The following is a 14,117-nucleotide window of genomic DNA, read 5'->3' on the forward strand; positions in this document are numbered from 1 at the left end:
GCTGCGAGAGTTTTCACCGACTTTCCGTAACTAAGCCAGAGAGCGCTTCCGTGACCTAAAAATGTCATTCCTCCCGTGTTTGTTCACGCTGTGTTTCACTTCAGGAAAGTTATCAAGGCCTGTTTTCCACTGTTTCCCACAGAAAAACAACTGAAAACCATATAATGCGATGAACGTGCGATGCAAAATGAAAAATCCTGATGTATTCCTGCAAAGTGACCCATCGGAAAATTCTCTGACACGCCCTGACGTCGCTTGATTTTCATCTTATTACATTATCATATTCATTCCCTGGCTTTCCCTGATTGGAGTGCAAAATTCCATGATATTCCAATAATTTCCATGACCGGTGGGAATCCTGGCAGGAAGGCAGGGAGGCTGACAGGCAGACAGATATTATCCACACATCACTGTCTGTGAGCAGACAATTTTATCGGTGGCTGTCCTGAGCTATCTGAAACTGACAAAACAAGCCGAGGCGGAAAAATAAAAAATGAGACCAAATCAATACAGAAACATTTGACGGACGTGCAATTTCACATCAAAATCACCTGTAGCAATGCGGCGCCATCCTAGCAGACAGGCAGAATGAAAAACCAGGAGAGAGCTAATCGCTATGAACTTCACCTCCGTGCCAAAAGGTGAAAAAAAGAGAAAAAAGCAAACAAGAAGGAAAAAAAAAAGAAGAAGAAATGGTGTTCAAGTGAATGCCAGTAAAAAAAAAAAAAAGATAAGAACTCAGGACAGAATGGGGACAAAATTTAAAGAGAAACATCATCATGCTCACTGGACCTTAATGCTAGATAAGCAATACACACCTGACAGTCGGGCGCTGGGCACACACAAGCAAACACACACACACACACACACACACACACAAATTCCGAGACGACGTCAGGAGTGTGTGCCTGAGCGAGCGCAATCTTTCAGCACGCGCTACCAAAGTCAGTCACAGCGCTGTCATTTATCTGTGTTTACCAGCCGCACTGGAAACACGTATCTGCTATTGACACTGATACGGTGTTTGTCTTGCTGTGCCGTCCTCAGGAGACACGGCGGGGAAATAAACTGAAACAATAAAAAGAAAACAAAAAGTCAAAACTTCCTGCCCTTCTTCTGCGGCTTTGGAACAAGAGTCAAACACTTTTAAACACACACTCACAAAAGGAAGACCTTTGTCCAATGCATAAACAGGCAGTGCGGCTTACATACTAATGGTCTCACCTCCAGGCAGGTATTGACCAAAATGCAGAGAGAGAGAGGGATAGAAAGAGAGAGAGAGAGAGGGAGAGAGAAGGAGAGAGAAGGAGAGTTTCATTAGTGAAGTACACGGCTTACATGTTTAAGTCCCTCTCGTGACCCTGCCTTTAATTAGAAAACCTGGCCAAGACATTCTTTCTGTGTGTGTGTGTGTGTGGGTGTGTGTGTGTGTGTGTGTGTGTGTGTGTGTCCACATACACTGATTTAATGCAGCCCAGTTCTTGCTAAACCAGTGGGGACAGAAATCCGAGCCACACACGAGTCTGTGCCAATGTGTTGATATGCAAAAGGTTGCGATCATTCTACTTGCCGCACACATGCACACACACACATGCACGTACACACACACAAATGAATGTCCACAGAGTCCATCTGGCCACTCCGGGGCACGAGGCTCGATCCTGAATTCCTGCCACAAGAACAGAACTTTCCAAAAAAAAAAAAAGTTTCCAAGTTGATATGAAATGCGGCTGCAGATGCTGCCATAATAAAGATGAATATCTGAGGCTGCTTGAGGCCAACTTTCTTTGATAATTGTAGTTCCTTTCTGATTGAGTTAATGGCTAGTTTCCGCCCCTGACTAATCAATACTAATCTCTCTTTTTCCCTGAGTGGTGTGTCCTGCAAGTAGACAAGCTGGCTGTGAAGATATTCCCATTTAATCTCTTTCATTATTTATTTCTTCTCTTATTACTCACTTATTATTACTCTTTTTGCTTGCTCTCCCGACCCCCCCATTACACACACACGCCCTCAGAGAATGGATCCAATGCACAGAGCCGAGGAGTTACTTTTTTTTTTTTTTTTTTTTTTTTTTTTTAAAAAAACACCACTCCTCCTCCACAGAAGCCATTAGCCAATCCCTGGGCCCGTAATTAAGGCTGCCATTTTGATTGAGCGTGCATGTCGCTCTCCAAATGACACAACACTGTAATTATCTCATTATGCTGCGGCCTCCATCACTGACAACGCCAAATATTATCATATTAATGGCTGAAGGCAGAGGCTGATTCTGGATAAAATGAGGTGTGTGTGTATGTGTGTGTATCCGGTAGTGTGTGCATATGAATGCAGTTAAAGGGGGGCAGAGAGGAAAAATGTGTAAGAGGGAAATGGATCCATGAGGGAGGGCATTAGTATGTGTGTGTGTTTACAGAGAGACAGACAGGCAGGCTCCCCTGTTGTCATCAGCAGGTAATATCTGCTGCTGCTCGCCTGTCTGCAGGCCTGGGGCACAAACCTGACTGATCTAAGCTCCAGTGGTCTAAACCTCTCTCACCAGGCCAGTCTGATGCAAGAGCGTCTGTGGCATCAAAACGAACACCGGCTCAGTCTGAGCGGGGAGAGTCAGCCACCCTCCTCCAGTGCTGCAAAAAGCACCCAAACCGTGTACCACCAGAGTGGAAAAACTCTCCCGTCAAAGTCATGCACTCATAATTTTACTTGAATAAAACTATCCGATTATAGCGTGTGTTTCCTAAAATGCGTCTACTATGATTTCTAACCATTATTTTTGGATGAGACAATTGTAAAAGACACGTCTCATGATTAGTGATTGTGTTTAGTGTGCTTTCATGAGCATGGAAATGACAATCAACCACAAAATCAATCAACCTCTTTTGTTATTTACATTATACTCATCCACAGAAATTGCTAATATTGATGGCAACCATGATTTTTTTTTTATCCCTTTTAAGTATCCTAATTTATTCATATTTCTGGCATTGCAGCTTGACCTTAGAATAGCCTTTCTCATGCAACAACTACATTTCGATGTCTGTATCAACTCGGACTAAAAGCCGCATTTGTTCAAGGCTGTAATTTTATGCAACTAAGCCCTGGCCTCTGAACTGCCGGGGACGACCAGTCAGAGCTCGAGATTAATTTCTTTTCATCGGAGGCCGAATGTGCCAGAGTGAGAGAAAGGAAGAAACGGAGATTAATAGAAAACGAGCAGGGAGAAAAGGCAGAAGACAAAAAAGTAGCAGCAGGGAAAGAAAGAAGCGACATGAGGAGAGAGCCGAATTGTACGGTGGCATAAAGGGCGACGGAAAGTTGGAGAGACACTGTCGCGCGGTGAAAGACAGGGAACGAGGGATTGAGAGAGAGAGAACAAAAAGTTGCTGTAAAGTGAAAGGGAGAGAGTGTGTGAGAAGGCAATGTCCTGTGGTGTTAGCCGGCGCAAGGGCAGGCTAATTAGGAAGTGTGCATCGGCGGTGGCGGTTTTGGCGACTTCTCCTCGCTGTGACCGGCCGAATCAAACACAACACACTGGGGAGGAAAAAAAAAAAAAAGAGAAGAAAAAGGCTGTTTTTCTTCGTTGCCTGCGAGCTGGAGGTAAGCGCACATCAAAGTGAGCGGTCAGCGTTTGGTTTCCTGTAACGCTGAGAATTGGGGTGGACAGAAAAACGCGGTGGAGCTCCAACCTGGAAGCCATGGAGCAACAAAGAGGGTTTTTCACCGCGCCCACATGTGAGGGAACCCACTTTCCATCATGTCCGACTCAATCTGTCATGACTTGTTTGAAATGTTGGTCCGGTCAGTTGTTTCTCAGAGAGGCGAGGCGAGGGCGGAAAGAATCAGAAATGATTTAAAAAGCACTGGATTATTCACACAATATTATCATATGTGTATTATGATCGGCATTTAATTTTCTAACTATCATGGTTATCATCAATACTGCTATATTGTGACATCCCTAACAGCATCAATAATCCTCAAGGTATATGTATAGTTGGCCTATAGCAAAAATTATAACAGCTTTAATGGAAAGAGTAATATCTATAATATGTGCCTGCCCCTTCTTTCAGGTCGCTCCCTTTCCCTTCATTTTGATCTATAAGGGAGCACCACTGAGCCTCCTGTCTTGAGCCAAAATGGAGGTTAGGGGAAGGAAACTGGCACCAGTCAGGGCTCGTAAAGGATTTCAATAAATCTCCTCCCACTTGCGCTTGTCCATTCTTCCAAAAACCTTTCAGCAATTGGTCAAACCTGTCTGGAGTCACTGCCATTTAAGAAATTGACTTTGTCACAGTGTCACGAAAACGGCGGCACGTACGCCCAGAGGCTCGGCTCTAAACATGGCGGACATCAACAATAGAAGCAAACCCATTACGGATGAGCCTCCATGCTCACCTTCAGCCTCTTCTGCTAAGCAACATGGTGGATTTTACAACATGGTTCTCCAGAGCCTTTCCATCTCTGCACCTCTCTTTCTTTCTTTCTTTCTTACTTTCTTTCTTTCTCTCTGTCTTCTTTCATCTCACCCTCCTGTTTCTTGCTCCAGCTACAAAGAGTGCCTTCTGGCTAATAAAATTTGACAAGCATAGCTAACCTTTTTTCTCCACAGGTCAGCCGCTAGCATAGCTCTAATCAAATGTGACGCCCATCACGGCACACACCTGCCATTGAGGGCCTAATGAAAATGTCCGACAGTAAATTAGGGAGACGGCACTGGGAGTCCACTGTTGAGGGCCTTGACAGGAGGAGGAGGAGGAGGGGAGGGGGGGGGGGGCACTGCCATGCCTCAGTTGGCAAAAGTATGCACATACACACACACACACACACACACACACAGAGTCCATGCAATGAGGCAGAGGCATACACACATGCTCCCACATAAGCCTGAATAAGGTCATGTTAGCATAAAGCATTTTGCAGGCGTCCACAAACTCACAAGTGGCTGTGAATTCATCATGAGCAGGTTTCCACTCAAACAATAAAACTGCGCAGTGCAAAAATTTAAGAACAACTGTGTTGAGAACATGAGAAAAATGTTGCAGTCATGAAAGAGCACTCTGTATCAACAAACATCTGTGTTAACCAGTTTCCTATTGGTTATCGCAGCTGTCAGTCAACTACCAAGGTTACCCAATCACATAACACAGCAGTTGATTGTAGGACAGTAGGAGAGCTAATTATTCAGGTGAAATATCCCAAAATGTTGTGCGTTTAAAAAACTGAGTGTTCAATTCTCGCAATGAGTGTGTATTGTGACTGCAGCTGTACGTTGTGTGAAGTGCAGGATGCAGGAATCGTCCTTCTGTCTGCCTCCGCAGGCCACCTGTCCACTGCAGACGTGGAGCTGAGCCGCTCCACGTCTGGACCCTCCAGGCTAATGAACTGTGCAAAACATACCACAGTCCCTGTTTTGCACCCAGGAGTATTGCTGCTTACACAAAAAAAAAAAAAAAAAAAGAAAGAAAAAAGAAAGCCCCTCTTTCTTTTCGTAGCCTTGTATGCTTCTTTCACAGACATTTTTTTTGAGTAGCAGTAAGTGGCAATGAGTATGATGGGTGAATGATGCTAGTGCCTTGTTTTAAGGGCGTGTTTTTAGCCATGACTCTGATTGGCTGTCAATGACTGGCCAATAAACCTGCCCTTCATAAACTTGACCAATCAGGCCTTTGGTTATGCTGGACCTTGTGCGCCTCAGACATGTTGTTGTGATCCTCACTTATAAAAAAATGACAATTTGAAGTGTGCTGTGTCGGACCCTGCAGCTGTGATGGCACACCATTTAACAGAGAACATTGCATATTAACAACTCAATTGAATCACAGTTATATACAGATTATCAACCCTTTCACTGCTGAATCAGACTGTTTGAGAGCCCCTTTAGACGGAGATGAAGTGTCTCAGTTGGAGATGACTGAACTTTCTGAGAATGACAGACTAAGAGACAAATGAAGGGTTTTGGAAAATTGTGCCCACAGACAGATACCCCAATGTCAAACAGACTGCACTCCAGCTAATGGATCAACTTACGTCTGTGAATCAGCTTTTTATGCACTGTACAAGTGACATCAATACATCCATATTTTTACAGACACACATGTGAAAGAGCTGATTCAAGTGGCCACAAGCCAAACCTGAGACGGACTGTGGGACACAAAGACTTCCACGTGTCCTGCTGAGTAAATCGAGGTAAGAAAGGACCTATGAACACTGTTGGGCTGTGTGAGTTGGCCTATAAGTCACTGTTGTAGTGTGGGGATGCATGTGTTGTGTGGATCTTTGTGTGGTTCTTTATGCTGCACTGGTTGGAAACCCCTGATCACAAATGCACTCAAACTTGCAGACAAATGTGCAAGCACACACGCACACTTCCAGTAAGTCAACTTCATTTTTGTGCCCTGGTATAAAACCATCACTGGACCACACACAGCATTGTTGCTAGGTTACACTGAGCCTCCCGGTGGAAATATTATATGTGGGTGGCTGAATGTGTCTGTGGATCTGTCCGAGTATGTGTGTGTGTGTGTGTATCTTCATGTCTGAATGAAAGGCATGAGGGTTCCAATCTCACGGCGAGATGTGTGTGTTTTAACAGATGTACCAACAAAGTTTCTGAATGAGTGGCCTCGTCCAAGCCGCGGGTGGGTAAAAGTGAATGGAAACAGCAAGGAGCGAGCAAGTGGGTATTTTGTGTGTGTGTGTGTGTGTGTGTGTGTGTGTGTGTGTGTAACCTCGCAATCCTGTTCAAGGCCATCTAACATTGCCAGCTGTACTCAAGACTACAACTAACAAGTGACCAAACACCACAAACCTCGGCTCATTCAGCTTTATAGGAGAGTCATTACTTCTTTTTTTTTTTTTTTTTTTTTTTTTTAAAGATAATTTTTTTGGCTTTTCTGCTTCATTTGGCAGTCACAGCAGAGAGAGAGACAGGAAAGGCAGGGGAGACAGAGGGGATGATATGCAGCGAATGGCCCGAGGCTGAACCCAAACCCAGGACCCTGTGATCAGGACCTCGGCTCGGGCTCTGGGTCCCAACAAGTGGCACACAATCTTATCCATGAGCCACCAGGGCACCGATAGGAGTCATTTTACATGAGGAACAGCTTGATTAAAGTGCACACTTTTGATTTAATCCAACAATTTATCCAAATAGTCACTATCTCCTATAGAGTTGAGAGATGCTCTATTGCTTTATTCTACTTTTAACAATAATGACAATTTCTACTTCATGGAACCATGGGGATTTTTGTAGAAATGACATTTTTCTGTTGCTTGTGTTTGTCAAATGGCACTAAATACTACACCACCCACAAGCCTCATAGGCTGCAAGCTAGAGAAGCTAAATACACTCCTGATCAAAATCTTAAGACCAGTTGAGAAATTGCAAGAATTTACATTTTGCACTGTTGGATCTTAAAAAGGTTCTAAGTAGAGCTTCAAAATGCAAAAAGAAGAAATGGGAGTGAGACAAAAAAAAAATTGAGTAAGCAATTTATTGCAAACAACCATTAAACTGAAATAGGCTGTTCATCAGCTGATCAAAAGTTTAAGACCACGGCCTTTAAAAGCCCAAATCTTGGCAAAAATGTGGATTCAGTGTCATTTTCTGTCAGGTATCCACACCGTCATGACCTCCTGATGGCAAATGCTTACTCAATTTTTTTTTTTTCATCTCACTCCCATTTCTTCTTTTTGCATTTTGAAGCTCTACTCAGAACCTTCTTAAGATCCAACAGTGCAAAATGTAAATTCTTGCAATTTCTCAACTGGTCTTAAGATTTTGATCAGGAGTGTATATTTACAGATGCTCAGACTGAAGTGAGTTTAAGATTGGTGGTGAGAAACAGGAACAAAACACGACTTCATCGTTGTAGAAAGGATCATGGGACGTGTGTGTGAAGGTGGCGCAAAGCCAAAAAGCTCGTGGTGAACTCAACCGGCATGGGGAATAAAAAAAAAAATAAATAAAAAAGTGATGCTCTTTCTTGAGGCAGTGCGATGACACAACAGGCCCGTCTTTGCATGTTGGCCGTACATTTTGTTCCATTATTCGGGTCATGTGAGAGCACTTCAAAGTTTCTCGCCGACATGATTAATCATGAGCAAAAACCAACATGTACTCTTTGACCGCCCTCTAACAACTTTATTAGGTCTTTATCACGGCGCGGCTCAGTCTCTGGAGAGGCCCTTACACAGAGGATCAACAAGCTAAACGAGGCCTCTCATCCATCACACTGCACTGATGCTAAAGACTGTTCAATATACTTATAGCAAAATAGGAAGGGGGGGGGTGGATGAGTGACACAGGGAGAGAGTGAGAGAGGGATGGAAAGAGTGAGAGAGAAGATGAGAGAGAGGGAGGGAGAGAAAACAGGCTGGTAATGAAGTATCCGCCACCAGTGGATGAGCGCTAAAGTGGTCTAACAGATCTGTCAGGCTGCTAGGCTGTGGCTAATTATCCCTCCTCCTCTTTTGTCTGCATCCTTTCCTCTGTCACTTCTCCTCTCTCGAAATGTAGTCTGGCTGTCTAACACAAGCTCCCCCGCTCTCTCTCTCTCTCTCTTTCTCTCTCTCTCTTCCATTTTGGCGCTGTCCTCTTTCCTTCCGTGTCCCATCTCCTCAATTTCTCTCTCCCTTTTCCTCTCAGTCTGTCACGTCTTTCTATTCCCATCTGTCTTCCCATCCTTGTCCAAACCGTCTCCGTCTCTCCATTCCTGCCTCTTTCTGGATGAGCCCGGGGTGTCTAGGGCTTAGGTTTTGATGTGCAAGTCAATAGTCATTTCTCTCGGAGAGTTTAGTTCTAGTTTATGGGAAGTTTTATTATTATTTCACAGCGAAACAATACATTTGCATTAGAATCCCCTCTAGATTTTCCCTCTCCCTCTCAGAAAGCGGCTGGAAGTTAAACTCTCCAAGTTCAGCGATGAAAAAACATATAAGGAGCGACGGCGTTTGCAACAAATACGCTTTCACTCGAATTAAATGAATCATGCATAGGATTACTGGGTGTGTGTTTGTCTATAAAAGGATGCTACTGTAGTATATTGTAGCATGTGTTCATGTTTTATGCATGGATATTTTTTGAATTTTGGGCTCGGGAACCATGAATGTTAATGTGTGCTAATGTTCTCCCATTTCTTGTCATGGTCTGTGACCACACAAACACATGCGCACACACACACACACACTTGTGCATCCATCCATCCACCCACACACACAGTCACACCCGCCTGCACAGATGCACAAATTCATTCACACATGTAAAAACCAAACACGTTTGTATTACAATGCTTGCAGGGGCCATTAATGACTCTTTTTATTCCCTGTGTCACCACCTAAGACACACATTTAACTTTAAAACTAACACTAAGCCACGCTTTAGCTATGAAATGACCCAGGGTCTTTATTCTGCATTAACGTGCTTCCATGTGCTTATGCTTGCTTGATGCCTGTTAATTCCTGCAGTTTTATTATCTGTCTATGTTTATGTGTTTTTGTATGTTTTTTTTAATGTTTTTACAAACCATCAGCCTGCAGATGGAAACAAGCCTTTATGGATAAATCTGGCACATTTGCTTGATGGACCCTAGTGCTCATGTTCATGAAGGTGTAATAAATAAAAAAACACATACAAATGTAAGTGAGAACCAGCAAAATTTGGCTCACTTTGGTCCTCATATGCAGAAACAGGAGAACACACACACACACTCTCTCACCTGTCTGCCTGTGTTTGGTTCTGGGCGGCGGGTGGAGCTCGGTGCTTGTTGACCTTGGCGTAGAGCCCTTCCAGGTCCTCGGCCGAGGGCTGGGGAGGGTTGGCGGCGGCCACCGGCGCTCCCGGGGACGGAGTGCGGCTGAGGTGCAGCTGGGGGGAGGGCGACGGGCGGAAGGTGTTGATGCGGGCGTAGTTGGGGTCGCTGTCGTCGTCCTCCACGTCAGGGAGGGAGGCCGGGTCAGGGGTCGGGCGGCCGGAGTGGACCTCCGCATAGCGAGGATCTGACCTGTCGGCCAGGACGGGGAGGGGGGAGGTGATTGGTGGGGAACACACACACACACACACACACACACACACACACACACACACACACACACACACACACACACAAGTGTAAATGCTTCGTCTTGGAAGGGGCCTTTCTCTAATCTCTAACTCATGACTTGTTTGTCTTGGAATGAGAGACAGCTGTGCTTGCGAGTCAGCTGAGCACTTGGTTATACCGCCTTAAAGTGCCAGGTGGGTGGGGTTTACCCCAGTATTCATATTGGGTCAGGTAAACAGTCAGTCAAAGCAAAGTGCAAAAATGACTAGGGCTGAAACTCATTATTTTCAATGTTGATTAATCATTTTTTCAATTAATCAATTAATCATTCCCTCTATTAAATGTCAAAAATACTGAGAAGCCCACATAAGTTCTTAAAATGACTTAGTCTTGCTTTTATGATGATATAAAACAGAAAAATGCTTGTAAATCTTCATTCCCAAAGCTGTAACCAGCAAATTTTCAATGTTTATTTAATAAATCTTGATTATCAAAATTAATTTTCTGTCAATCGACTGATAAATTGATCAACTAATCATTTCAGAACTAAGAATTACTTCCAACGCCTTCCTGCTCCTGTCTAAATTTTCTGCTGTTTTCTGATTTTCCTAAATTGCGACCATATGGCACGCTAAGCAGGTTTTTGAACAGCCTTTGTGAACCCAGATCTGATCCGTACCCGGCTCTGTTGTCAGGGATCTTGTCCAGCTCCTCCTCGCTCAGGGCCTCCAGTTTGTTTTTGGCTGCTTTGACAGCCTCTTTGCTCTTGTCTTCTTTCTTCTTACCAAACCTGGGCAGCACACACACAAGCACACACAAAAAGAAAAAGAGACAGATGTGACAAGATATGGTCAGATGAAGATGTCCAACATGATTGAGTGGGCCAGTTCAACTCTCTTCGGGGGAAAAAAAAGCTGCACTGGCAGAGGAAGAGGAATGTAACATAAGTGTGCTGAAGTACAGGCTTCAGGATGAGCAAAGGCAGAAATAATAAACAAAAAAGAACTACAGTGGTCCCTCGTTTATCGCGGGAGTTACGTTCTAAAAATAACCCGCAATAGGCAAAATCCGTGAAGTAGTCAGCTTTATTTTTTACAATTATTATAGGTGTTTTAAGGCTGTAAAACCCCTCACTACACACTTTATACACTTTTCCCAGACAGGCATTAACATTTTCTCACTTTTCTCTCATGTTTAAACTCTCAAAGTTCAAACCTTCGTAGAAAAATAAGTCCAGTATTATAGAAATAAACCAAAGATCAAATCCTCCTGGCACGGAGGAGATTGATTGACAATGGTCTACAGTCCCTTAGCCAATCAGGACGCAGAACACAATGTACACACTGTAAAAAAAAAAAAAAAAAAAAGCATGCAAAATTGCACTAAAAAAAATCCGCGAAACTGCGAGGCTGCGAAAGGTGAACCGCGTTATAGCGAGGGACAACTGTACTACCAAAATAACTCGTGTATCTATACTTAGTGGAAAAGAAATCAACAAAAGACAAAGACTAATCCTTACTCCCTAATGAGGAAAACAGAAGAACCAGTGCATTAACCAAAACAGCCGCTCACTCCTATAACGCCAATAATTTTGCATATGTTATTTACAATTCCTACAATAATGTTCAATACAAGCATACTCAAATCAATGTGGGACATAAAGGCACAGGCCGACACATTTCTGGAAGCTGCCACCCAACTGAAGCAAAACCACCGATTTTAAGGGAAAAGTGTGTCGGAAGAGCCAATCAGCTGCAAGATCGCCTCCAGCCAACTTCCTGACCTCAGCCAATCAGACGGTAACACCTAGCACAGCTCACACAAAGATCCTTTCATAAACAAAACACCGGCGGCACAAGCCAAATCTCCAAATTAAAATCCTGAACCGATAGTGACCGCCAACAGGAGCCTCTGGTTGGAATGGCGTGTCTGCAGCGGGGAAAGCGAGGGGGTTGCGATCTGTGAAGACAACCACAGGCGAAGGACCGGACCCCACGCAAACTTCAAAGAGCTGCAAAACGAGCGGTGACGGTGCCACACTGCAATTACTGTTGAGTTTCTTTTTTCCCGTGGATCTTTACAGTATCCAAAAAAACATCCTGACAGCTGATAGACAATTTTGAAGGCGGGCAGGCTGCCAAACATCATTTCCTTCATTTGCCCAAAGTGAAGTTACAGTGACTTTTTATAAAGCGTAATTGGGCCTGGTTGGAAAAGTTTTCTGATGAAACAACAGACTTCATTCAGCAACAGCGCCCGTTTGAGTGCTGGAAACGGGGAAAGTTTGATTTGCCTCACAACGTACCGGCAACAACGACGCACACACACTCCTTCACCTTGCATCAGATTTCCAAGAACACACCAGGCATGCACGTGCACACACACACCGCCTGATAAACACACACTAACTGTTCATTAGTGGATGCGCCTGGAAAAAGACTCTTAAATGATAGTTACTCTATAGTTTTGCAGCTTGTAGTGTCACAGCAGGCACTGACAAGCGAGATGTGTGTGTGAGAGAGGGGTGATGATGTCACACAGCATGAAGCATGAATATTTTAACATTTGGTCTAGGGAAAAAAAGCTGTTAAATCATGGTATGTCTTGTTTTTATTATCATCATCTTCCCCATTACCATCATCATAATCATTACTGAGTGCCTATTCTGCAGATCATCTTCCAGGCGAGATATTCTTGCTCCTGTTATTGTTAGAATAAAGCCGGGTTTTACACTCGGAAGAAATTAAACACGGCCTTTCCTCTGGATATTTCATCTAATATCCCTCTGACTCATATTCCTCTTTACATCATCTGCCCCCAATCCTCACGTCTCCCTCTATATCGCCTCCTCTCTCTCGTTCGCCATCTCACCCGACACTCTTTCTTTTTTTTTTTTTCGTATTTCCTCTCACCCTCTCCTCTCCTCTCCTCTCCTCTCCGCGGAGCTCCCGCTGAGCCAATCTAATGTCTGTGTTTATCTCATTAACAGCGAGGCACTTCTCATTACTGCGACAGGGGGATACGTGGCCTGAATGGCAACCCACTGCCCTGGCCGACGGAACACACACACACACACACACACTTACAGGAGCGAAATCCGGACATAATGCAAGGTTGGCGTGGCACCATCTTGAAAACCAAATAGTGCTTCTTCTTCTTCTTTTTTTTTCTTTTGGTAGAAGTGGAGGTGGTGGTGGGGGGTTACTCACCACAGTCGTACTTGTGCATGGACATACACGTGCAGGGCATCTGCTGTTCATGTTTTACTGTGCAGAACACACTGACAACTGACCAATCCGTTCGCAGGTGCTTATGTCTGCATGTTTTATGTATGCAAATAAGTCTCTGATGTATGAATATCCAGAATTTTACCGTGACGTCTAGACGGATTCAAGCCAGTTTAAGATGATTAAAGTGGTTAGCTGCAACCTGTGTCTAGTGTACACACACACACATACACACGCAGGCCATCTCTCGCATTCAAAAAATGGCCACGAATTCCTTATTATTCATTATTAATCATTTATCGTTCGATTATTTATATGAAAATGCTGCTGATTATTACTTTGAAAGTTCACAAATCTGCATGTCAGTGTTACCATGTGGATTACAGGTAGTTTAGCATCAATTTAGGCTTTTCTGGCACTTCAAGCAGCATCAGGACCAAAAGCAGGCTTTCAATGACCTGAATGAGAACCACATAGACTTATTATCACCCTGGAAGCAATATTAGCACTATTTATCCTCCAAGTGATTATCCAAATCCCAATATAATCTGGCTGGGCTGGCATGATGTGTTTTATGGGAGATTTTTTTTCCTTTCTCTGTCCCACTGACACACACACACACACACACACACACAGCACCTTAATCAACAAGCCTAAGGGGCAAAGGTCCTCGGTTGGACCCATCATTATATCTGCATTAATTAGGGAAGCCTCTCTTTTTCTCGCTGCACCGTCTGAGAGAGATGGAAGGAGGCGAGGGGGAGAAGAAGAAATGGGGAGGGGGGCTTCCAATTAGGGACATGTACCTGCCATGAGGGAGGTGGTTATCCCCCCTTCTCCCATTATCTTA

The 14,117-nt window shown here is 44.1% G+C and overlaps 1 protein-coding gene across 2 annotated transcripts in view; it reads right to left on the bottom strand.

Annotated features, from left to right (window-relative positions):
* pard3ba (par-3 family cell polarity regulator beta a) overlaps window positions 1–14,117 on the bottom strand; it is a 177,102-nt gene that overhangs the window by 41,261 nt on the left and 121,724 nt on the right. For both annotated transcript variants that reach the window (XM_030073126.1, XM_030073117.1), the window contains 2 exons: window positions 10,720–10,830; window positions 9,717–10,001 (listed from right to left, as the gene is read on the bottom strand). In XM_030073126.1, the coding sequence (XP_029928986.1) occupies window positions 9,717–10,001; window positions 10,720–10,830 (396 nt within the window). The remainder of the gene's footprint in view (window positions 1–9,716; window positions 10,002–10,719; window positions 10,831–14,117) is intronic.

Source organism: Myripristis murdjan, chromosome 2, assembly GCF_902150065.1.
Source record: "Myripristis murdjan chromosome 2, fMyrMur1.1, whole genome shotgun sequence".
Taxonomy (NCBI): domain Eukaryota; kingdom Metazoa; phylum Chordata; class Actinopteri; order Holocentriformes; family Holocentridae; genus Myripristis; species Myripristis murdjan.